This window comes from Mobula hypostoma, chromosome 16, assembly GCF_963921235.1.
Source record: "Mobula hypostoma chromosome 16, sMobHyp1.1, whole genome shotgun sequence".
NCBI lineage: Eukaryota > Metazoa > Chordata > Chondrichthyes > Myliobatiformes > Myliobatidae > Mobula > Mobula hypostoma.
Window position 1 is genome coordinate 19,305,835 of NC_086112.1, and position 22,767 is coordinate 19,328,601.

Consider the following 22,767-nt stretch of genomic DNA (forward strand, 5'->3'; position numbering starts at 1 on the left):
AGCTCTACCTCACTGATGGTGATGTGGGGAGGGTGGTAATCTTCCTGAGGTGCGGGCTGATGGAGAACTTCCGTCTTCTTCAAATTGACTTCCAGTCCAAAGAGCTCGGCAGCCTCTGCGAAGCAGGATGTTATACGCTGCAGGGCTGTCTCTGTGTGGGCAGCAAGGGCAGCATTGTCAGCAAAGAGTAGCTCTCGGATGAGTTGCTCCAATGTCTTGGTGTGGGACTGTAGTCGCCTCAGGTTGAACAGGCTGCCATCAGTGCGGTATCGGATGTAGACACCGTCCTTGTCATCAAGGTCTTCTGTGGCCCTTTCGAGCATCATGCTGAAGAAGATGGTGAAGAGAGTCGGTGCGAGGACGCAGCCTTGCTTTACTCCGTTGCCTATTGGGAAGGGTTCTGAGAGGTCATTGTTTTGTCTGACTTGGCCACTCTGATCTTCATGTAGCTGGATGACCATGCTGAGGAACTTTGGAGGGCATCTCAGTCGTTCCATGATTTGCCACAGACCTTCCCTGCTCGCGATGTGGAACGCTTTGGTAAGGTCAACAAACATCATGTACTATCCCTTGTTCTGTTCCCTACATTTCTCTTGGAGCTTCCTGAGAACAAATACCATGTTGGCGGTGCTCCTGTTGGCTCTGAAGCCACACTGGCTCTCTGGGAGGTGTTCTTCTGCAATGATGGGCACCAGTCTGTTCAGGAGTACTCTTGCGAGGATTTTTCCTGCGATAGAGAGAAGATTTATCCCCAACAGTTGGAGCAGTCGGACTTTTCCCCCCTTGTTCTTATACAGGGCGATGATGACTGCATCACAGAGGTCCTGTGGTAGTTTACCTTGTTCCCAGCAGCAGTCAAAGAACTCATGGAGTTTGGTGTGTAACGCTGGGCCCCCATGCTTCCAAATCTCAGGTGGGATTCCATCAACTCCCACTGCCTTGCCACTTTTCAGCTGCTCTATGGCCTTGACTGTCCCTTCTAGGGTTGGAATCTTGTCCAGTTCTGTTTTCTCTGGCTGTTGTGGGATGCGATGAATTGCTGAGTCATGGACCATGCGGTTGGCGCTGAAGAGAGTCTGGAAATGTTCCGACCACCGGTTCGGGATGGACACCTTGTCTGTGAAGAGCGCCTGACCGTCTGCACTGCACAAGGGACTCTGGACCTGATGCGAAGGGCCGTACACTGCTCTCAGAGCTTCATAAAGCCCTCTGTAGTCACTGGTGCCTGAGCAAAGCTGAGTTCTCTTTGTGAGCAACATACATCAAAGTTGCTGGTGAACGCAGCAGGCCAAGCAGCATCTATAGGAAGAGGCGCAGTCGACGTTTCAGGCCGAGACCCTTCGTCAGGACTAACTGAAGGAAGAGTGAGTAAGGGATTTGAAAGCTGGAGGGGGAGGGGGAGATGCAAAATGATAGGAGAAGACAGGAGGGGGAGGGATAGAGCCGAGAGCTGGACAGGTGATAGGCAAAAGGGGATACGAGAGGATCATGGGACAGGAGGCCTAGGGAGAAAGACGGGGGGGGGGGTGACCCAGAGGATGGGCAAGAGGTATATTCAGAGGGACAGAGGGAGAAAAAGGAGAGTGAGAGAAAGAATGTGTGCATAAAAATGAGTAACAGCTGGGGTACGAGGGGGAGGTGGGGCCTAGCGGAAGTTAGAAAAGTCAATGTTCATGCCATCAGGTTGGAGGCTACCCAGACGGAATATAAGGTGTTGTTCCTCCAACCTGAGTGTGGCTTCATCTTTACAGTAGAGGAGGCCGTGGATAGACATGTCAGAATGGGAATGGGATGTGGAATTAAAATGTGTGGCCACTGGGAGATCCTGCTTTCTCTGGCGGACAGAGCGTAGATGTTCAGCAAAGCGGTCTCCCAGTCTGCGTCGGGTCTCACCAATATATAAAAGGCCACATCGGGAGCACCGGACGCAGTATATCACCCCAGTCGACTCACAGGTGAAGTGATGCCTCACCTGGAAGGACTGTTTGGGGCCCTGAATGGTGGTAAGGGAGGAAGTGTAAGGGCATGTGTAGCACTTGTTCCGCTTACACGGATAAGTGCCAGGAGGGAGATCAGTGGGGAGGGATGGGGGGGACGAATGGACAAGGGAGTTGTGTAGGGAGCGATCCCTGCGGAATGCAGAGAGAGGGGGGGAGGGAAAGATGTGCTTAGTGGTGGGATCCCGTTGGAGGTGGCGGAAGTTACGGAGAATAATATGTTGGACCCGGAGGCTGGTGGGGTGGTAGGTGAGGACCAGGGGAACCCTATTCCTAGTGGGGTGGTGGGAGGATGGAGTGAGAGCAGATGTACGTGAAATGGAGGAGATGCGTTTAAGAGCAGAGTTGATAGCGGAGGAAGGGAAGCCCCTTTCTTTAAAAAATGAAGACATCTCCCTCGTCCTAGAATGAAAAGCCTCATCCTGAAAGCAGATGCGGCGGAGACGGAGGAATTGCGAGAAGGGGATGGCGTTTTTGCAAGAGACAGGGTGAGAAGAGGAATAGTCCAGATAGCTGTGAGAGTCAGTAGGCTTATAGTAGATATCAGTGGATAAGCTGTCTCCAGAGACAGAGACAGAAAGATCTAGAAAGGGGAGGGAGGTGTCGGAAATAGACCAGGTAAACTTGAGGGCAGGGTGAAAGTTGGAGGCAAAGTTAATAAAGTCAACGAGTTCTGCATGCGTGCAGGAAGCAGCGCCAATGCAGTCGTCGATATAGTGAAGGAAAAGTGGGGGACAGATACCAGAATAGGCACGGAACATAGATTGTTCCACAAACCCAACAAAAAGGCAGGTATAGCTAGGACCCATACGGGTGCCCATAGCTACACCTTTAGTTTGGAGGAAATGGGAGGAGCAAAAGGAGAAATTATTAAGAGTAAGGACTAATTCCGCTAGACGGAGCAGAGTGGTGGTAGAGGGGAACTGATTAGGTCTGGAATCCAAAAAGAAGCGTAGAGCTTTGAGACCTTCCTGATGGGGGATGGAAGTATATAAGGACTGGACATCCATGGTGAAAATAAAGCGGTGGGGGCCAGGGAACTTAAAATCATTGAAAAGTTTAAGAGCGTGAGAAGTGTCACGAACATAGGTCGGAAGGGATTGAACAAGGGGTGATAAAACAGTGTCGAGGTATGCAGAAACGAGTTCGGTGGGGCAGGAGCAAGCTGAGACAATAGGTCGGCCAGGACAGGCAGGTTTGTGGATCTTGGGTAGGAGGTAGAAACGGGAAGTGCGGGGTGTGGGAACTATAAGGTTGGTAGCAGTGGATGGGAGATCCCCTGAGCGGATAAAGTCGTTGATAGTGTGGGAGACAATGGCCTGGTGCTCCATGAACATTGACTTCTCTAACTTCCGCTAGGCCCCACCTCCCCCTCGTACCCCAGCTGTTACTCATTTTTATGCACACATTCTTTCTCTCACTCTCCTTTTTCTCCCTCTGTCCCTCTGAATATACCTCTTGCCCATCCTCTGGGTCACCCCCCCCCCCATCTTTCTCCCTAGGCCTCCTGTCCCATGATCCTCTCGTATCCCCTTTTGCCTATCACCTGTCCAGCTCTCGGCTCTATCCCTCCCCCTCCTGTCTTCTCCTATCATTTTGCATCTCCCCCTCCCCCTCCAGCTTTCAAATCCCTTACTCACTCTTCCTTCAGTTAGTCCTGACGAAGGGTCTCGGCCTGAAACGTCGACTGCGCCTCTTCCTATAGATGCTGCTTGGCCTGCTGCGTTCACCAGCAACTTTGATGTATGTTGCTTGAATTTCCAGCATCTGCAGAATTCCTGTTGTTCTCTTTGTGAGGTTGGTCCACCACACATTCTGAATCTCTCGAAACTTGCGCTGGAGGTTGCTGCATACAAGGCGGAAGGCTGCTTTCTTATCAGGACAAGACAGCTGAGAAAGGTGCGCCTGGTGGGCGGATCTCTTCTTCGCCAGCAATTCTTGGATCTCCTGGTTGTTTTCATCAAACCAGTCCTTGTTCTTCTTAGTGGAAAACCCTAGGACTTCTTCAGAGGTGTGCAGGATGGTGGTTTTTAGGTGTTCCCGAAGTGTTTCTGGAGAGGAGTCTGTAGGATCCTGAAACCTCGACTGAAGATTCGTCTGAAAGTCAGCTTTCACTTCAGCTGACTAGAGGTTGCCAACCTGAAACTTCTTCCTTGGAGCGCCTCCTCTCTTTGGCTTGGGTTTGAAATGGAGACTGAGTTTGCAGTGGACAAGACAATGGTCTGTATGACACTGCGCTAGGCATCACTCGGGTGAGTAAGGTCTCTCTGGTGCACCAAGATGTAGTCTATGAGGTATGTGTAGTATATGCTGACTGTGGAGTGACACGTATTCCCTGAGACTGCATGGATTTCCTTCAGGTACTCTGGTTTCATCCTACATCCCAAGGGCTTGCAGGTCATTAAGGTAACTGGCCACTGTAAAATTGCCTGTAGTGGGTGAGTGAGTGGTCAAATCTGGGTGAAACTGATTGGAGTGGAAAGAGAATAAAAAGTGGGATTAATGTAGGATTATTCTAAATGGATGGTTGATGGTCAACATAGTGTAGACTCAGAGGGCAGGACAATCTGTATCTCTGCTGTGTCTAGAAATTTTTTTTAAAAAGTTGTTTGAACTGGCTGATTAGTGGTTCATGTATTGCCTTAAACGACAATAGACTTAATACCTAATTGGAAAATACTGCTTGAAGCAGTAACCCTGCAAGGTAGTTAAAATCAAAATAGGGGAAATACCATCGTCGTTTAAATGGAATAAAATGGAGCATTGACCATATTAGAAGAAAATAAAGATAAAATGCAAATGCTGGAAACCTGAAATAATATCAGAAAATATTGGAAGCATTCAGCAGTCTTTTCCCGGTTCTGACAAAAGGTCTTTGACCTGAAATGTTAATTCTATTCTCTTTCCACTGATACTGCCTAATGTGGAAAGTGATTACTGGGTTTTCTATTTTTATGCCCTCGTTTATAATGTTTCTCTGTAGGTGAATATATAAGATAGAAGTAGGAGAAGGCCTTAAGGCTCTCTTGAGCCTGACCTACCATTCAGTAAGATTGTGACTGATTCTTCACCTCTGTTCATGTTCCTGCCTGTTTTTTTTTTCATTTATGTTTATTGATTTTCTTAGAGTCCAAGCATCTGAGTTCTGTTTGTACTTAGTGACTAAACATCTGCATCACTGCCTGTAGGATCTTGTATGTTTCAAAAAGATCATCCCATATTTTTTAAATTCCAAAGAGCGAAGGTCCAACTTTTAGCCATTTGAATCTTGTGTCAGGGCTGTCTTCATTGCTATTCTTTCTGAAATAATAGGTTTAGGAGAAGCCTGTATGCACCCTGTTAGTTTTGGTCAGACACCTGTTTCAGTGAGATCACCTCTGATTATTCTAAACTTTTGTTAATTTGGACTATTCATCCTCAATTTTTTTTTATCCTAGAAATCATTCCAGTGTATCTATTACAGAAATAAAACAACTTGTGTCTCTCTAAGCAAACTCTCAGCAAACCACTGGATAATTGTAGCAAGACATCGCAATTCGTTCTACCCCTTGCAAAAAAGGCTAATGTAACACTTAGTTTTGAAATCAGCACTGCCAAACTCCTATCTATACTAACATTTGCTGGTTTCTAAAAATTCAAATAAAAAGCTCTGCTATTTTCTTAAAAACAAAAGAACACATTAAATTCCATCTGCCTTTTTCAAGCACGCTCACATAATCTATCAAGGGCACTTTCCAGGTTCTCTGTAATCCTCAGTGGGCATAATTTTGCCAGTTTTATGTTACCAGCATATAGTCTTGTAATCTAAATCACAGGTCTGGACAGCAAATAATTGAAGGTTTAGCATTGTTTGATTTTTGATTCTGTATTTGTACATGTGTAAAGTGCAATGAATCTGAACAAATATTCTGAACATTTGTTTTAATGTTTTTCAGGAAGTCTTGGATATTGCAAGGCATCTTTTGGCAGAACTGGGTCAGAATAATGACTCAGAAATAGAAGAAAGTAAATCAAAACTTGAGCAACTTAAAACAGTGCTTGAAATGTGAGTACCAGAGAAATTCTACTCTATGATAATACACATATGAAAAGCAAATAGATATTTGAAAGGACATGCATCCAGAAATTCTGCTTTTAAGTCAGCCACTGTTATGATCCTGGTCTTAATTGAAAATGTGTTTGTTTTAGGCTGTGCTTCACAGGTTAACTACAGATCCATTTTGTCTCTAATTGGGAGTTTGCTGGTGGTACTGATCTTGCATCAGGCGTAACTAAAATGTCAAATGATCTTGATGGGCTTTATAATTCACGAAGCCTGCAGAAACCTGTCAAAGGATTCCTCTAACATAGCAAATTGTTCCCATGTAATCCTCTGCTTAGTATCAAATTTTGTCAGATCTTCCTTCTGCTGCAGAACAGTTCACAGCTTTCTATTAATTTCTCCAAATGTTACATAGATGGAAGCATTTTTGGCCTGCCTGTATGATGACGATACATTGCACAAGGCACAATCATGTGTAGTCATTGTTTTAGGCATGGGCAGTTTCAGACAGTAAGTCAAATTGGGACTTAAAAATTTAAATGGAATTACTAAGAACACACACTTAAATAATTCACATACATTAAGTAAGAGTCGCCTGTTTTACTGATGAAGTCTGTGTTTCAATATTCCTCTCCATTGATTTTAGCATATATGATCAAGAATAAGCTCCTAATTTATTCATGTCTGACCTTCAATCTCCTTTAACCATTTTTACTGTAGGACTCCACCTGCTTCCTGAACAGAAATCTAATGATTTGCCTTGGAAATCCCAATTCATTAATAGCCTCTACTGAGAATTTGCTTTTGTCTGGAAGTTATTCTTGACTTCTCTTAGTAGCCTTGTATATGCATATTATATCTCCTGTGCTCTGGATTCCTCTAACACAGTAAATTATTCCCATGTCTTCCTCTGCTTAGTGTTAAATTTTGTCATTCTTCTGCAAAATATTTTTGGAAAACTGCAAAACAATTCACAGCCTTCTATTAATCTTTTTTTAAATATATATTGACAGGTATGGCCATTTTTCTGGAATAAATCGTAAAGTTCAATTAACATACCTGCCCCTTGGGTGTCCAAAGACTTCAAGTGAAGAAGATGGTAGGCATTCAGACATCAGTTTTCTTTGATTCTTGGCTTTTTAAAAGTACATTAATTAGCATTGTTTAATATTTTTTGTGAACTTTACACCTATAATGGAACTGTTCGCTCCAGGTAACACTTCATAATAATGACTAAATATCTTTAATTAACACACTCGGCAAGTCACTGTAAAAAAAAAAATTGCACCCAATTATTTGGGTTGGCAATAATTTTAACTGAAAGGATGTAGCTTATGATGCCTTTCCACTGGAGTCTCAAACCATGTCTTAGTCCTTTATAGTTAGAAAAAGTTCTGAATGAATTACTATACATTACCTACAGAAAACAAGAAGGAAGAGCCTTCTCTGCTGCTGGTGTTAAAGTGGGGTGGAGAGCTGACTCCAGCAGGCAGGGTCCAAGCTGAAGAGCTAGGTCGTGCTTTCAGATGTATGTATCCAGGAGGACAAGGTAAAACAAATAAATGATATTTGTTTCCTAATCTCTTCACTAACAGCTAACTGCTAATTGTTGGACACTATCACCATGATTTTCAAAATGGTTATTAACTTTCTCCTTCTAAAAAATAAACATCAAAGTTGTGTTTTAACTATGCTTGTTTTGCCCTGCACAATGCAATGATGACAGAACCAAGTGAATTTCAAAATCTGGTAAAAGTTAACTACAATTGGAACTTTGGCATCCTAAGTAAAGTATAAAGTATAAGTGACAGTGTTTATACTAAAACCAAACTTCTTTCAACTGCAAAAGTAACTTATTTGTTGCAAATCATTTTGGCATTGTAGCTGTGGGTAGAGTGCCACATTCTTTACTCACTTGGCATGCAAAGCATTTTTTTAAATCAACGTTATTGAGCTGAAGAATACTTAATAATAATTTATTAGGATTTTACTTCAAAAGACTGGCAGTATGAGATAACCCTTGTAGAAACCATTTTGGTCAATGTTGACATTTTTTGGCATGATGTAGGAGCTAGTGAGCATTGATATGGCTTGGAAGCTAATGGTGACAGGCAAGGTTGGTTTAAGTCCAACCATGGGAACTGTGACAGGCAAAAATAGCCCTAACACCAACTGATAATAGGAGTACCTGGAAGCTTGAAGGTTAGCATGAAACCATGCTTCAGAATGAAATCAAACTTAACAATAATTTCCTGTGATGAAATCTTAATGAATATTCATCAGTTCAGGCTGCATGTGTGGGAAGAAAAACAAAAGTTAATGTGGTTAAAGACTCTTCATCAGAATTGGGAAAGAGCCAAATGCAGATCATTAAGCTGCAGGGACGTTGGGAGAGTGGGATGTCTCTTGTAGAGTAAGACCTTAGTAACCATGGGAATAAGCTGCAAACAATGTTATCTGGTCAATGAGTTAATGGGAGTAGTTTGGTAGTGAAAACGTAGAATGGAGACAGGAGGCTACAGATGTTGGAATCTGGAGCTCCACAAGATGTACCACAGGAACTCAGTAGGTCAAGCAACATCATTGAAGGGTAATTGACCGAACACGTTTTGATTTGAGACCCTTCATGTGACTCTAGACTGGACAATAAAATGCGGCAATTGTACAATGCAGAACAGGAATACATGCCCAATAGTTAAAGGTGGTCATGTCCCTCACTTCCAAAGAAAGAAAAAATAAATGGAGGGAGGGTTGGTTAAAGAACAAAAAAAAGCTGGACCAGTATCACAGGTGGTTGACTGATACAGATACAGAAATAAAGTCACATGAGGTTCAATATTGAGTCCTGAAGGCAGCAATGTGCCCAGATTGAAGATGAGAGGTTTCTTAAGCTTGCATTGGGCCTCATTGTAACAGTACAGGAATTGTATACCAGCAGGTCAGAATGAAAGCAAGAAGATGAATTAAAATGGAAGGCAACAGGAAGGTTGGGATTATCCGTCCATATTGAGTGCAAGTGTTTTGTAAAGTACTTTAGTCTGTTTTCTCCAGTTTAGGAGATACCACATTGTGAACAAGATGGAGTAGACTCGAATAGAATAGTCATCTGTTTGGTCCCCGGGTGGGAGGTAGAGGTGAAAAGGCAGATGTGTCATTACCTGTAGTTCCCAGGTAAAGTGCTGCAAGGGCAGTGGCTGGTGGGAAGATCTGACCATGGAATCATGAACTGATGGATCCCTGCAAAATGTGGGACAAAGAGAAGGGTGGATGTGTCTGATGGTGGAATCTTTTCAAAGGTGGTGAAAATTGCAGTGACTGATCCATCAAATGCAGAGGCTAGTGGGATGGAAGGTGAGGACTAAACAAGCTCAAACCTCTGTCCTGGAGGAGAATGGTCACATGGAAACCAGCATATTGTGCTCAAAGGCCTTGTTAACAGAGGGAGAAAGGAGGCAACATGCACTTTGCTCTGCATTTTCTAACTCCTCCACTTTTTAGTCTATGTTCTTGATTTCAAACCACTCCCATTCAATCGTTGACCAGATAATCGTGCCTTTACCCTATTTCTGACATCCCTCCTCCCCACCGTCCATTGCAGTTCTAACAAAAGGTCTTCGACCTGTAATGTTAATTCTGTTTCTCTTCAAACAGACGCAGGCTGTCCTGCCGACTGTGCTCAACATTTCCTGTTTTTATTACAGATTTCCAGCACCTGCAGTTGTTTTGAATTTCTCACAGATTAACTCAATTTGAAATGAACAAATTTAACATCTGACAACATGATCTCGGGCACAGCAACTCATTGGTTTAGAATCCCATTACTCATCTAGGCTACACTGAGAGCAGCTACCGAACCCTTTGACTTTAATCATACCAGGTCTAAATCCTGGAATCTGTACTCATCACCATTGTGAGAGTACTACAGCAGTTAAGAAGGTTGCTCAACCCTGTCTACTCAAGGAAGGTTAGGGATTGGCAATAAATACTGGGCTGGCCAGGCAATATCCACTTTTCAAATAGTGAATTAAAATAACAGACAGGAGTATTCTTTAAAATGTGTGCCTATGGAGCCATCCAGAGGCTAGATTATGTAATGGACTGGCAACTACTCTGTAGGTGACTGAAACATGTCACCTAGTTGTCAAGCATCACAAATAAGAATTGTGCACAAAAATGCAGCATTACAGAATGCTTGTGGTACACTTGGCCTGTCAAATCTATATGGCCATTTTTAAAGGGTAGTCCTAGCTGATTCTTCACTACATTCTCTTGACAAAGTACTACATATTGTTTCCTTTTAGAGACTTCTTCAGCACCCTTTAGAACACTGCTTACAGATCTGTTTCCATTACGATCCTGGCAGTGCATTTCAGACCTTAACCGCTCACTGTATAAGAAAAGATTATCCCCATGTTACTTTTGGCTTTGTGACTACCAGTTCTTGATCCCTGCACCAAAGGGAACAGTTAAGAAACATAAGAAGTAGGAGCAGACACTGACCATTCAGCTCCTTGAGCCAGCTCGACCATTCAACAAGATTATGGCTGCTCTTCTTTCCAACCTATTCTTTAAAATGTGTGCTTATGGAGCCATACAGAGGCTAGATTATGGAATGGACTTGCAACTACTCTGTAGGTGACTGAAACATGACACCTAGTTGTCAAACATCACAAATAGGATTTATGCACAAAAATTCCGACCTATTTCGATATCCCTTAATTCCTGTGATATTCAAAACTCTTATCGCAATCAGTATTGAATGAAATTGATCTTTGAGCCTCCAGAGCCCTCTTGAGGTGAAAATTGAAATAGGCATTACTAAATAAGATCAATATTCTGTAAGCAAGAATTTTATGTCACCCTAATGCAAATGCTGATTAAGAAAGTCCAATTCTTATCCTATTGTGTTTTGCACAGGGGGCCTGTTGATTTAAATAGTCATAAAATCACTATGGTGCATGCTGAGGCCATTTAACTCTGTAAATCAAACAACTCATCTTCTCACCTGTAGCCCTGCAAATTTATTTCTTTAAAGCCTCTATCCAACTTCCTTTTGAAATCAATGATTGAGTCCACTTCCACCAACCTCAGAGACCTAGATCTAATGGTATTCATCTGCTGGATTTTTAGTTCTTCTGTTATAGTTGGAAAAGTATATTATTTTATACTTGTAATTCCTTCCAGCTTGCTTTCTGCATTTGTACATTAAATGTTATTTCAGGAGATTATGCAGGATTTCCAGGCTGTGGTTTGCTACGATTGCATAGTACATATCGTCATGATTTGAAGATCTATGCTTCAGATGAAGGGAGAGTTCAGATGACAGCGGCAGCATTTGCTAAGGTTTGAGAAACCAAAAATGTTGTGCTTATAATGCGCATAAAATTTTAAAGCTATGTTGCCAGTTAACACTGGAATCTTAATTTTTAGATTATTTCTGTTTGAAGGATGATATTTTTCTCAAGATATATTATTGTAATGAATCTCATTCACTAACTTGACATGCTAATAGTGTTACTATCACAAACCCATCAAGTAATTAGCTGTGTATGTCAATCATTTTCAATCTTTGCATATTATTTACGGATGACGATACAAGATTCTCTTGATGAGTACTGACTACAGATCATTCATCTGGAAAACAACTGTTTTCTTCCCTTTCATTCGATAATCTCCACCTTCTTACTCAGCATCCAAATATTTCAGTGGGTTAATTTGTAAGTGGTAGGTTCACTATGAACTTAGGTTTCTAATGCAGTTCTAAATGAAGCAATGGAGACTCTTGAAGTTGCTATCCTCTGTAATTTAAAATAATTAAGGACTATGTTCGGCTTCAAACAATTTTTGCACTGATGTTCTTATTGTAAATTCATATAAATAGGAAAATGTCACCTTCAACTGCTTAGAAGTTGTAGAGGGAAAAAAAAATACTTTAGGACTTATTAATTCTTCCAATTTGAATCTGAGAGGTTTTTCCCAATTTTAATGAAATGAAGTTCAGTTTTATATTAATCTTTCCCACTTCAATTTTAAGAACCCAGTAACTCTCTTCCACAGAAGATATGTTTTCTCAAGAAGTCTCTTCCTTGGTTGTTTAAATTTGAGAAGTTCCAGTTATACAGTATTTCTAACTTTTTTTGAAACTCATTATAAACCTTGTGGATTTGATTGCCTGTCAATGAAATCTGTATGCAATGAGAAAGTACTTTTAAAATAAATAAATGTTCACAAAGCCATATTATAGCCATTGCATGTATTGGATTAAAGTGCATTACCATCCAAGAGAGTTAAGTTGTAGATCCTATTGAGAAAATTTGATTGACATGTTTAGTCTTTCAAATTTACATTGGGTCTTCTATGCTAAATGAAGTAAGTGAGTTTATAATTTGGCAATACTTGTATTGGACAGTAGGTTTAGAAATATTCACAGGATAAGATCTTAATGAACTGATTAAATATTTAGCAATATCTGTCGTGCTGGCGATATTAGTGATCAATTAATAAATATTTCAGCCTTTGGCTTGATGTAATATGCTTTGTGTGTTCTCAGAACACACTATTGGGTTGACTTTGATCAGAAAGCATGCAAATTGGGAAAGCCTAGATATGTGAAATTTGGTTAATTTATTATGGAAGAGGTTCTGGCTAGAAGTGATTTAAGATGTGGACTATCTGATACACAACAAATGGAATGCATCTTATTTTTGTGTAAAATGATAATGTCTAAAATTGGTCTTGACTATTTGTAAATAGGGATTGCTTGCGCTGGAAGGGGAGCTAACCCCAATTCTTGTACAGATGGTTAAAAGTGCTAACATGAATGGCTTGTTAGACAGTGACAGTGATTCCCTGAGTAGTTGTCAGCAGCGAGTTAAAGCTCGGCTTCATGAGATTCTGCAGAAAGACCGAGACTTCACTGTTGAAGATTATGAAAAGGTATGTGATTGACATCTTATTTCCAGTTTCTCATTTAATCATGTGACAAGAACTATACTTAATGATTTTTTTGCTCATAAAGATAAAGCATATAGATACCATCTTTGCACAACAAAATTTTGTTTAATGTGAATAAACTGAAATATGTATGCAGTTCCTTGAAATATAACAATATTTCTTCATATCAACACAACTCTTTACATTCATGCAGTGGTGAAATGTAAAGAAAATACCAAAGCCTTTCACAAAAATCAAAAACGTGGATTCTGTAATAAGGTTTCAGGGTGTTCCTAAAAACTTATTGTAAGGTTTTATTTTAAACTTGTGATAGGAAGAGAGAGTTGTGATTAAGTGTAGATAAAAAGGTATATTTAGAAGAAAAGAGGTGGAAAAGTTGATGGAGAAGATTCTGAGAGGCAGGATTTATGAACATTTGGAGGGGCATAATATGATTAGCAATAATCAGCATGGCTTTGTCAAAGGCAGATGATGCCTTATGAGCCTGATTGAATTTTTTCAGGATGTGATTAAACACATTGATGAAGGTAGAGCAATAGATGTAGTGTATATGGACTTCAGCAAGGCATTTGATAAGGTACCCCATGCAGGGCTTATTGAGAAAGTAAGGAGGCATGAGATCCAAGGGGACATTGCTTTGTGGATACAGAACTGGTTTTGCCACAGAAGGCAAAGAGTGGTTGTAGATGGGTCATATTCTGCATGGAGGTCGGTGACCAGTGGTGTGCCTCAGGGATCTGTTCTGGGACTCCTACTCTTTGTGATTTTTATAAATGACCTGGATGAGGAAATGGAGGGTGTTAGTAAATTTGCTGTTGACACAAAGGTTGGAGGTGTTGTGGATAGTGTGGAGGGCTGTCAGAGGTTACAGCGGGACATTGATAGGATGCCAAATTGGGCTGAGAAGTGGCAGATGGAGTTCAACCCAGATAAGTGTGAGGTTGGTCATTTTGGTAGGTCAAATATGATGGCAGAATATAGTATTAATGGTAAAACTCCTGGCAGCGTGGAGGATCAGAGGGATCTTGGGGTCCGAGTCCATAGGACACTCAAAGCTGCTGTGCAGGTTGACTCTGTGCAAGGGTGCATTGGCTTTCATAGATCATGGAATTGAGTTTAGGAGCCGAGAGGTAATGTTGCAGCTACAGTGGCACTCAAAAGTTTGGGCACCCCGGTCAAAATTTCTGTTACTGTGAATAGCTAAGCGAGTAAAAGATGACCTGATTTCCAAAAGGCATAAAGTTAAAGATGACACATTTTTTTAATATTTTAAGCAAGATTACTTCTTTATTTCCGTCTCTTATAGTTTCAAAATAACAAAAAAGGAAAAGGGCCCGAAGCTTAACAGTTCTTTTCATGAAATTCTGCGCTCTTTTTTTACCTAACATACCTTTGCTCATTGCGGCCAAAATTCAGCGTCAGAAGTTTGCAAAGGGACATCTAAACAAACCTGATGCATTTTGGAAACAAGTCCTGTGGACTGATGAAGTTAAAATAGAACTTTTTGGCCGCAATGAGCAAAGGTATGTTTGGAGAAAAAAGGATGCAGAATTTCATGAAAAGAACACCTCTCCAACTGTTAAGCACGGGGGTGGATTGATCATACTTTAGGCTTGTGTTGCAGCCAGTTGCACTGGGAACATTTCACTGGTAGAGGGAAGAGTGAATTCAATTAAATACCAGCAAATTCTGGAAGCAGACATCACACCATCTGTAAAAAAAAAGCTGAAGATGAAAAGAGCGATGGTGGTGGAGGCGGCTTCTGCAACAGGATAATGATCCTAAACACACCTCAAAATCCACAATGGAATACCTCAAGAGGCACAAACTGAAGGTTTTGCCATGGCCCTCACAGTCCCCCAACCTAAACATCATCGAAAATATGTGGATAGACCTCAAAAGAGCAGTGCATGCAAGACGGCTGAAGAATCTCACAGAACTGGAAGCCTTTTGCAAGGAAGAATGGGTGAAAATCCCCCAAACAAGAATTAAAAGACTCTTAGCTGGCTACAGAAAGCGGTTACAAGCTGTGATACTTGTCAAAGGGGGTGTTACTAAGTACTGACCATGCAGGGCCTAAACTTTTGCTTCGGGCCCTTTTCCTTTTTTGTTATTTTGAAACTGTAAAAGATGGAAATAAAAAAGTAATCTTGCTTAAAATATTAAAGAAATGTGTCATCTTTAACTTTACGCCTTTTGGAAATCAGGTCATCTTTTACTCACTTAGCTATTCACAGTAACAGAAATTTTGACCAGGGGTGCCCAAACTTCTGCATGCCATTGTATATAGGACCCTGGTCAGACCCCACTTGGAGTACTGTTCTGAGTTCTGGTCGCCTCGCTACAGGAAGGATGTGGAAACCATAAAAAGGGCGCAGAGGAAATTTACAAGGATGTTACCTGGATTGGGGAGCATGCCTATGAGAATAGGTTGAGGGAACTCGACCTTTTCTCATTGGAGCAATGGAGGATGAGAGGTGACCTGATAGAGGTATATAAGATGATGAGAGGCATTGATCGTGTGGATAGTTAGAGGCTTTTTCCCAGGGCTGAAATGGCTAGCTCGAGAGGGCACAGTTTTTAAGGTGTTTGAAAGTAGGAACAGAGGAGATGTCAGGAGTAAGTTTTTAACGCAGAGGATGGTGAGTGCGACGGTGGTGGAGGTGGTTACGATAGGGTCTATCAGGGAAAGGCAAAGGCTTAACAGAACATAGGAGGGTAAATGCTAGAGGATATGTCACTGAAGATACCAGAAGTTTGTTGATGTCATGCCTATTTTACAATTATATTATGGGTGGGTTAAATTTTTTTCTGTGATGGGCAGCATTTGAAAGTCTTTGCTGGAACTGTAAATATACTGATTCAATTCTTAGGTCTACAGAAAGCTACCCAAGATAGTTGTTATGTGCCAAGGATAATGTTGCTCCTTTTCCTGAAATTGACAGGAAGGTGAAAATTAGCCCTGATTTCCAAATTTGTCCCCTTTGACTTCATCCCACATATGTAACGTAAAAAGAATCGGTCCCAACACAGACCCCTGTGGAACAGCACTAGTCACCAGCAGCCAGCCAGAAAAGGCTCTCTTTGTTCTTGAAAGATCACTACTGTTGCTTCCACGATTTCTTCAGCCACTTCTTTCAGAACTCTGAGATGTACACCAGCTGGTCCAGGTGACTTACCTACCTTCATACTTTTTCAGTTACCCAAGAACCTTCTCTCTAGTTATGGTAACTTCACTCATTTCATGACTCCCAACACCTGGAACTTCCACCATACTGTTAGTGTCTTCCACCGAGAAGATTGATGCAAAATACTTATTCAGTTTGTCCGCCATTTCATTGTCCCCCTCCCCATAACTACCTCTCCAGCATCGTTTTCCAGTGGTCCAATATCCACTCTCACCTCTTATTTACAATTTTATGTATCGGAAGAAACTTTTGGTATCCTCTTTAATATTATTGGCTAGCTCACTTTTGTATTCCATCTTTATCTTCGTAATGACTTTTTTAGTTGCCTTCTGTTGGCTTTTCAAAGTTTCCCAATCCTCTTACTCCCACTATTTTTTGCTCTATTATATGCCCTCTCTTTGGCTTTTATGCTGGCTTTGACTTCTTATGTTAGCCACAGTTGTGTCATCTTTCCTTTATAATACCTCTTCCTCTTTGGGATGTATATATCCTGTGCCTTCTGAACTCCTTCCAGAAATTCCAGCCACTGTTGCTCTGCTGTCATCCCTGCTAGTGTTCTATTCTAATCAATTCCAGCCAACTCCCCTCTCATGCCTCTGTAATTCCCTTTACTCCACTGTAATACTGATACATCTGACTTTAGCTTCTCCTTTGCAAATTTCAGGGTGAGTTTGATTGTATTATGATCACTTGCCACTAAGGGTTCTTTTACTTTAAGGTATCTAATCGATTCTGGTTTATTGCGCAACACCCAGTCCAGAATAGCTGATCTTCTTGTGGCTTATCCACAAGCTGCTCTTAAAAAAAACACCTCGTAGACACTCTAAAAATGATTCCTCCTGGAACCCAGTACCAAGCTGAGTTTCCCCAGCTACCTGAATATCATAGCAATTGGAATCTGGTTTAGGCTATTTTTCTAATTGGGGTTATCAATTTTGTTAGTTTTTTTTCAGTCTTGGTCTGTCCTGTGTTTTGTGATATCACACTGGAGGAAATATCGTATCATTTCTTAATGCATGCAGTACTAAATGACAATAAAAGAGGACTGCGTGTCTTCATAATCTAAATTCCAGTCAAAGTCCCAAAGTATTCTGATTAGCTGCACTAATAAGTTCTGCAAATAGACATTATTTTTCAACTTTAAGTATCTCTCAAATATCTGAAGACAGTCAAATCTAGCTTCCTTCATCCTTTATTTTAATCACATATTTGCTGGCAATAGTGGCTTCAGATGCCTAAACTAATTTGTAGAATTTCCCTTTGTAACTACTCCCACAGCTTCCTTTTAATATATTCATAGGAGCCTACCTCTTTGACCAAGCACTGACCTGATATCTCCTTTCTGCCTCACTATAAATTTTTGTATAATGCTGCCTATATGAAGCATCTTAAGATATTTTACTATGTTAGAGATGCAATATATACATGCAGTGGTTCTTATCTGAGTGCATTCTTAATTTAAGACTCCAGACTCCTCTTGGTAGATTTCCATTCAAGGGCAGGCCTGGAACAGGCGAGAAAACCTCAATCACTCCTTCCTTTCATTGCTGATTGCTCCATGCAGCCACCAAACAAAAGCTGCAAATTGCTTCTGTTGTTTTATTGGCAGTATGTGAGGAGCCTGTGGTCTTTGCATTCATTTGAACTCACAAGGCCCCTGATTAATTTGTCGTTAATAGCTTGTGTGATCTGTTTACTTCTGCACAGATAGACATGTGGCATTTTGTTGGCCTTTTTTTTGGTTTTGCCAAAGAAATCCATCTGGAGAATCAGATTTCAGATAATCATCAAATGCCAGGGAGCAGTTAGAGAAACAAAAGAAACTGCTACTAGTATGGGCAGTTTGTCTAATGAACAAAGTTTTAAAGGTATGCTGATATGCACTAAAGTAAGAAAAGTGAGTGATGATGATTTAAACATGGGATCCTAAGTGATCTTGGCAAGATGGATGTTGAGTGAATGTTCCCTTTTGCAGGAGATTTTAGAACTGGGGAGTTGCCTGCTTAAGACATAGATAGCAACACACATAAAAGTTTCTAGTGAACGCAGCAGGCCAGGCAGCATCTCTAGGAAGAGGTACAGTCGACGTTTCGGGCCGAGACCCTTCGTCAGGACTAACTGAAGGAAGAGCTAGTAAGAGATTTGAAAGAGGGAGGGGGAGGGGGGGAGATCCAAAATGATAGGAGAAGACAGGAGGGGGAGGGATGGAGCCAAGAGCTGGACAGGTGATTGGCAAAGGGGATATCAGAGGATCATGGGACTTCCTCGTGCAAGACATAGATGATGCATTTTCTCCTTGGAGTAGTGCACATCATTGAAACTCCCTTAAGGAGCACTGTAAACTGAGTCTTTTAAACGTTTTAGGATTGTGATGTTGAGATTAGCCATTTAGGGCATCACAGTAAAGTAGCGCTTAGTATAATGCTTTGCAGTGCCATTGATTGGAATAATGGGGTTCAGTTCCCACCACTGTTTTGGAAATGATAAGTTCTCCCCATGACTGCATGAGTTTCTTCCAGATGCTCCGGTTTCCTCCTTAATCCTTCCAAATTCTAAGGGTGTATGGTTTAGGGTCAGTAAGTTGTTGGCATGCTTTGTCAGTGCCTGAAGCATGGTGACACTTATGGGTTGCCCTCAGCACATCCCCAGACTGTGTTCCTCGTTAACACAAATTATACATTACACTGTATGTGTCAATCTACATGTAACAAATAAAGCAAATCTTTAATCAAATAAGAGTGATCTACTCCTTCTGATTTGTATTTTTATAAGAATTAGTTCTAAATAGATACAAAGGATTTGCCCTACAACATTGTCTAGAAAGCTATTATTGATTTCTGGAGTCTTTGGCACCTTTACGCTTATTTTATCCTTAAGCCTTAATGTGGTTACCCTGGATTTTCTTGGGGAAAAGTGCTTTGTCTGGATTTCTGATTGTTACTTATAGGCTTGCTGTTCCTCTCATTACTAGAACACAGAGTGGTGGGCACAGGTGTGAAAGCAGTCCCAGTTTAGACGATTATAAAATGCACAATTTGCTGTGGGTTTGATTTTCACTTTACTTCCATGTGGTGATCATGTATCAAGAAAAGTTGTAATTTTACTTTGATGTAGTTTTACTTTGATGCAGTTTTCCAGGTGCAAGTCTCCAAGACATATCCTTTGAAAGCTAGCAAGCCCAAGTTCTTTTCGGCTGACACAAGGAGTCAACTTTATAATGTTTTCTGCATACCTGTGATAGTAGAATGATAACTTTGAGTGTCAGTCATTAGAAAGAACTGCTTTCTGATGTATATTCTGTTTATTTTGTACTTTTTTCTTCTCATTCTCCTTTTCCCTTTTTTCCACTCTTCAGTAATTTTGTCGGAAGTTAGTGATTTTAACTTTGAACTATGAGGTGTATTATAATACTTTAATACTTATTTTTTCAGCTTGCTCCAACTAGAAACAGTTCTATAATTAAGTCAATGCAGTTTATCAAAAATCCTGTTAAAACCTGTGATAAGGTCTACACCTTGATTCAGAGCCTGACATCCCAAATTAGGCAGAGGATGGAAGACCCTAAATCAGCTGGTAAGCTATTTCATTTACATGCAGTCAACAACAAAGAGGATGATAATATGGAAACAAAATGATGAGAACTTTTGTTAAAAAGCATTAGGAAAGCAAATTAAGTGTTTGAGTAATAATAAAAGTGTAGCATATGTAATAACAACTCATTTGAAAATGTATCACTTTGTAGATTAATGACTAAAATACTGGTTCTGTATTGCTATTATAACTCCAGTGATCCGGGTTCAGTTCTGCCGCTAGCTGTAAAGAGTTTGTACATTCTCCCTGTGATTGTGTGGGTTTCCTCTGGGTACTCTGATTTTCCTCCCACATTCCAAAAGTTTTAGGATTAGTCATGTGACTAATTGGCTGCACAGCCTTGTTGGGTTGGAATGAACTGTTAATAAGGAGTTGAATGGCTAAAAAAGTTGAGAGAGCGTGAGTAAAGAGTAATTACCCAAAACAGAGGAGCATAGAAATGAGTTCAAAGACAAAATAATGCCAGTATGAGAAAAACAAAGCAAAAACAGTAATGTGGAATCAGCAGTAATCCACAGGATGTGCATCACACAGATCATGCTGATATTTCTGAAATCTTCCATTTCTGAGTAAATAAATAGAGAATGAATGTGAGAATCTCTGATGGAGAGGTTAACTGATACAAGTAGTGGTAAAGTTATATGTTGGGGAGGCATAAATAGGAGTTGAACAAAATCAGAAATGAAAGTGAAATGGCATTTAGTTTGTGGTGTGGGGGTTAGTTTTGAATGGGAGACGTGGAAAATGTAAGTTACAAGACTGCAATAAATGATGATTTAAAATTGAATTCAGTGTACAGTCCTGAAGGCTGTACTCTGCCATTTGGAACTTGAAATGCAGTTCCTCGGGCTTACATTGTGCTTCATTTAAACAATGGAAGAGGCTGAAATGGGAATATGCAATATTTAGCAGTTAATGAAAAAGAACAATAGGTATAGGAAAATTAAAATAAAAGCGAAGTGCAGATCAGACAGCAGCTGTGGAAAGAGACAAAGGATTTTGACCTGAAGCATTCACTGTTTTTCACTTTCCACAGATACCAGCATTTTGGTTAATATTTGGGATTACCAATCTTGGAAATGGTAAAAATGCATCATGTACTTGTAAAAAATGCATTGGTTTACTCATGTCCTTAAAGAAAAAAATGTCTGCCATTCTTGCCTTATCTGGATCATGTGTGATTCCAGACTTACTGATGAGATTGACTCTTAATTATTTCTTCAGCTTGTGGGCATTTAAGGGTGGAGAATAAATTTTGCCACTGTCAGTGAGTGAGGTCTCTGTCGGTCAGGGTCGACCGTGGATATTGCATCCTAGCTGTCTAGATACGCAAGCCTGGACAGTACAATATGGAGAGCAAGCTGTTGCCCATGTAACAAGCTGCCCCTCTCCACATATCTGATGAACCCAAAGGAACGGCAGAGAGCAATACAGTTTGGTACCAGCAGCTTTGCAGAAGGTGCCAGTCCGGTGTTGAACTCAACACAGGAGTGCCTTAGGGACTCCAGCTCCAGATATTCCCTTGAGGTTTATTCCTGAATTCTTCCCTGTGAGTGGGTAAAGCTGAAAGGCAGTGGAGGTTTGACATCAGAGTTGTCCTTCTCCTAGGTGGCTGACGAGCCCCTTCTGCCTGAAGCGACTGCCTTTGCCCCTTCTCCTGTCAGTAGAAACAGTTCCGCAAGGCTTAGTAGCTCAGCCACTTGTGAAGGCCAGAAGCTACACTTGGTTGTCAGAAGCTATTTGAGACGCATGCCATTGGGAACAGTTTATAGGCAGTGGGAGCTTGTCCTCATTACCATCCCCAGCTATAATAACCTTAAGGAAACACTGTCAGTGACATCCAAGTTGAAGTTTTTATACAGTGTTCTCAAAATTCATTAGTGATACTTTTTTCTTTTCATCTTTGAACATTGAACAATGGAATAAGTGCTTTCTTTGTAATTACAGACATTCAGCTTTATCATAGTGAATCGCTTGAATTGATGCTTAGACGATGGGCTAAATTAGAAAAGGATGTCAAAATGAAGAATGGTCGATATGATATAAGTAAAATTCCTGATATCTATGACTGCATAAAATATGATGTTCAGCACAATAGTTCCTTAAAACTGAATGATACAATGGAACTGTATCAGTTATCAAAATCACTGGCTGACATTGTCATACCTCAGGTAATTAGCAACTTTTTACTGATATGGTTATTTTGTTACTTCCCATTAACATTTATTTCCCCTCGTTTGCTAGTTTTCTCTCCCATGGGTTACTGTATATTCTAAATTTGTCATTTTTCATCATGATAAGAACTTACATGAGGTAATTCTTTTAAATACAGTCCAAATAGGGAAAGCAATTTTGGTGCCACATCTTTGAAAACGGGTAAAATAAATGGTTAATGGATAAAACCCTCATGTCTTTATCCAATGCAATTAAAGTGCTCACAGGATGTGTCTGAAATACCTTTTGAAACATGAAGATGGCAGTGCTGGCTGGCTACCATCTGGAAAATTTTAAGTTTCTTGAAATATATGTCATAGATTTTGTATTAGCAGACTTGTTCAATTTTGAATTAACACTTCTTAAAAAGGTTCTTAGATTTTTTTTGTGATGATTAATATCTTTTTTAGGAATACGGTATTACGAAGGATGAGAAATTGGATATTGCCAAAGGGTATTGTACTCCTTTGATTAGAAAAATTCGTTCCGACTTACAGAGAACGCAGGATGATGACACCGTTAATAAGCTCCATCCACTGTAAGAGCTTCTTTACAATAATCCATTAATGAAAGTGTAAATCTTTTAGAAAATACCGATTTTTTTTTCAAATCCTTTCCACATGAGTATTATCAGAAAACCAGCACTTTGCTAATAGACATGTCATGTTAATATGGATTCTTTTGCTGTTTAAATGATTGAACTTGGCTTCACAATTCATTTTAATTAATTGGCTAATTGAGAAGCAGGAAGATAGCTGATGGTTTAGATTTTAAGGGGGAT

The 22,767-nt window shown here is 40.6% G+C and overlaps 1 protein-coding gene across 10 annotated transcripts in view; it reads left to right on the forward strand.

The window, feature by feature from the left end:
• ppip5k2 (diphosphoinositol pentakisphosphate kinase 2) overlaps positions 1–22,767 on the forward strand; it is a 116,408-nt gene that overhangs the window by 34,106 nt on the left and 59,535 nt on the right. For all 10 annotated transcript variants that reach the window (XM_063068610.1, XM_063068611.1, XM_063068613.1 and 7 more), the window contains 8 exons: positions 5,933–6,042; positions 7,053–7,138; positions 7,463–7,588; positions 11,261–11,382; positions 12,793–12,975; positions 19,613–19,754; positions 21,720–21,943; positions 22,397–22,524. In XM_063068610.1, the coding sequence (XP_062924680.1) occupies positions 5,933–6,042; positions 7,053–7,138; positions 7,463–7,588; positions 11,261–11,382; positions 12,793–12,975; positions 19,613–19,754; positions 21,720–21,943; positions 22,397–22,524 (1,121 nt within the window). The remainder of the gene's footprint in view (positions 1–5,932; positions 6,043–7,052; positions 7,139–7,462; positions 7,589–11,260; positions 11,383–12,792; positions 12,976–19,612; positions 19,755–21,719; positions 21,944–22,396; positions 22,525–22,767) is intronic.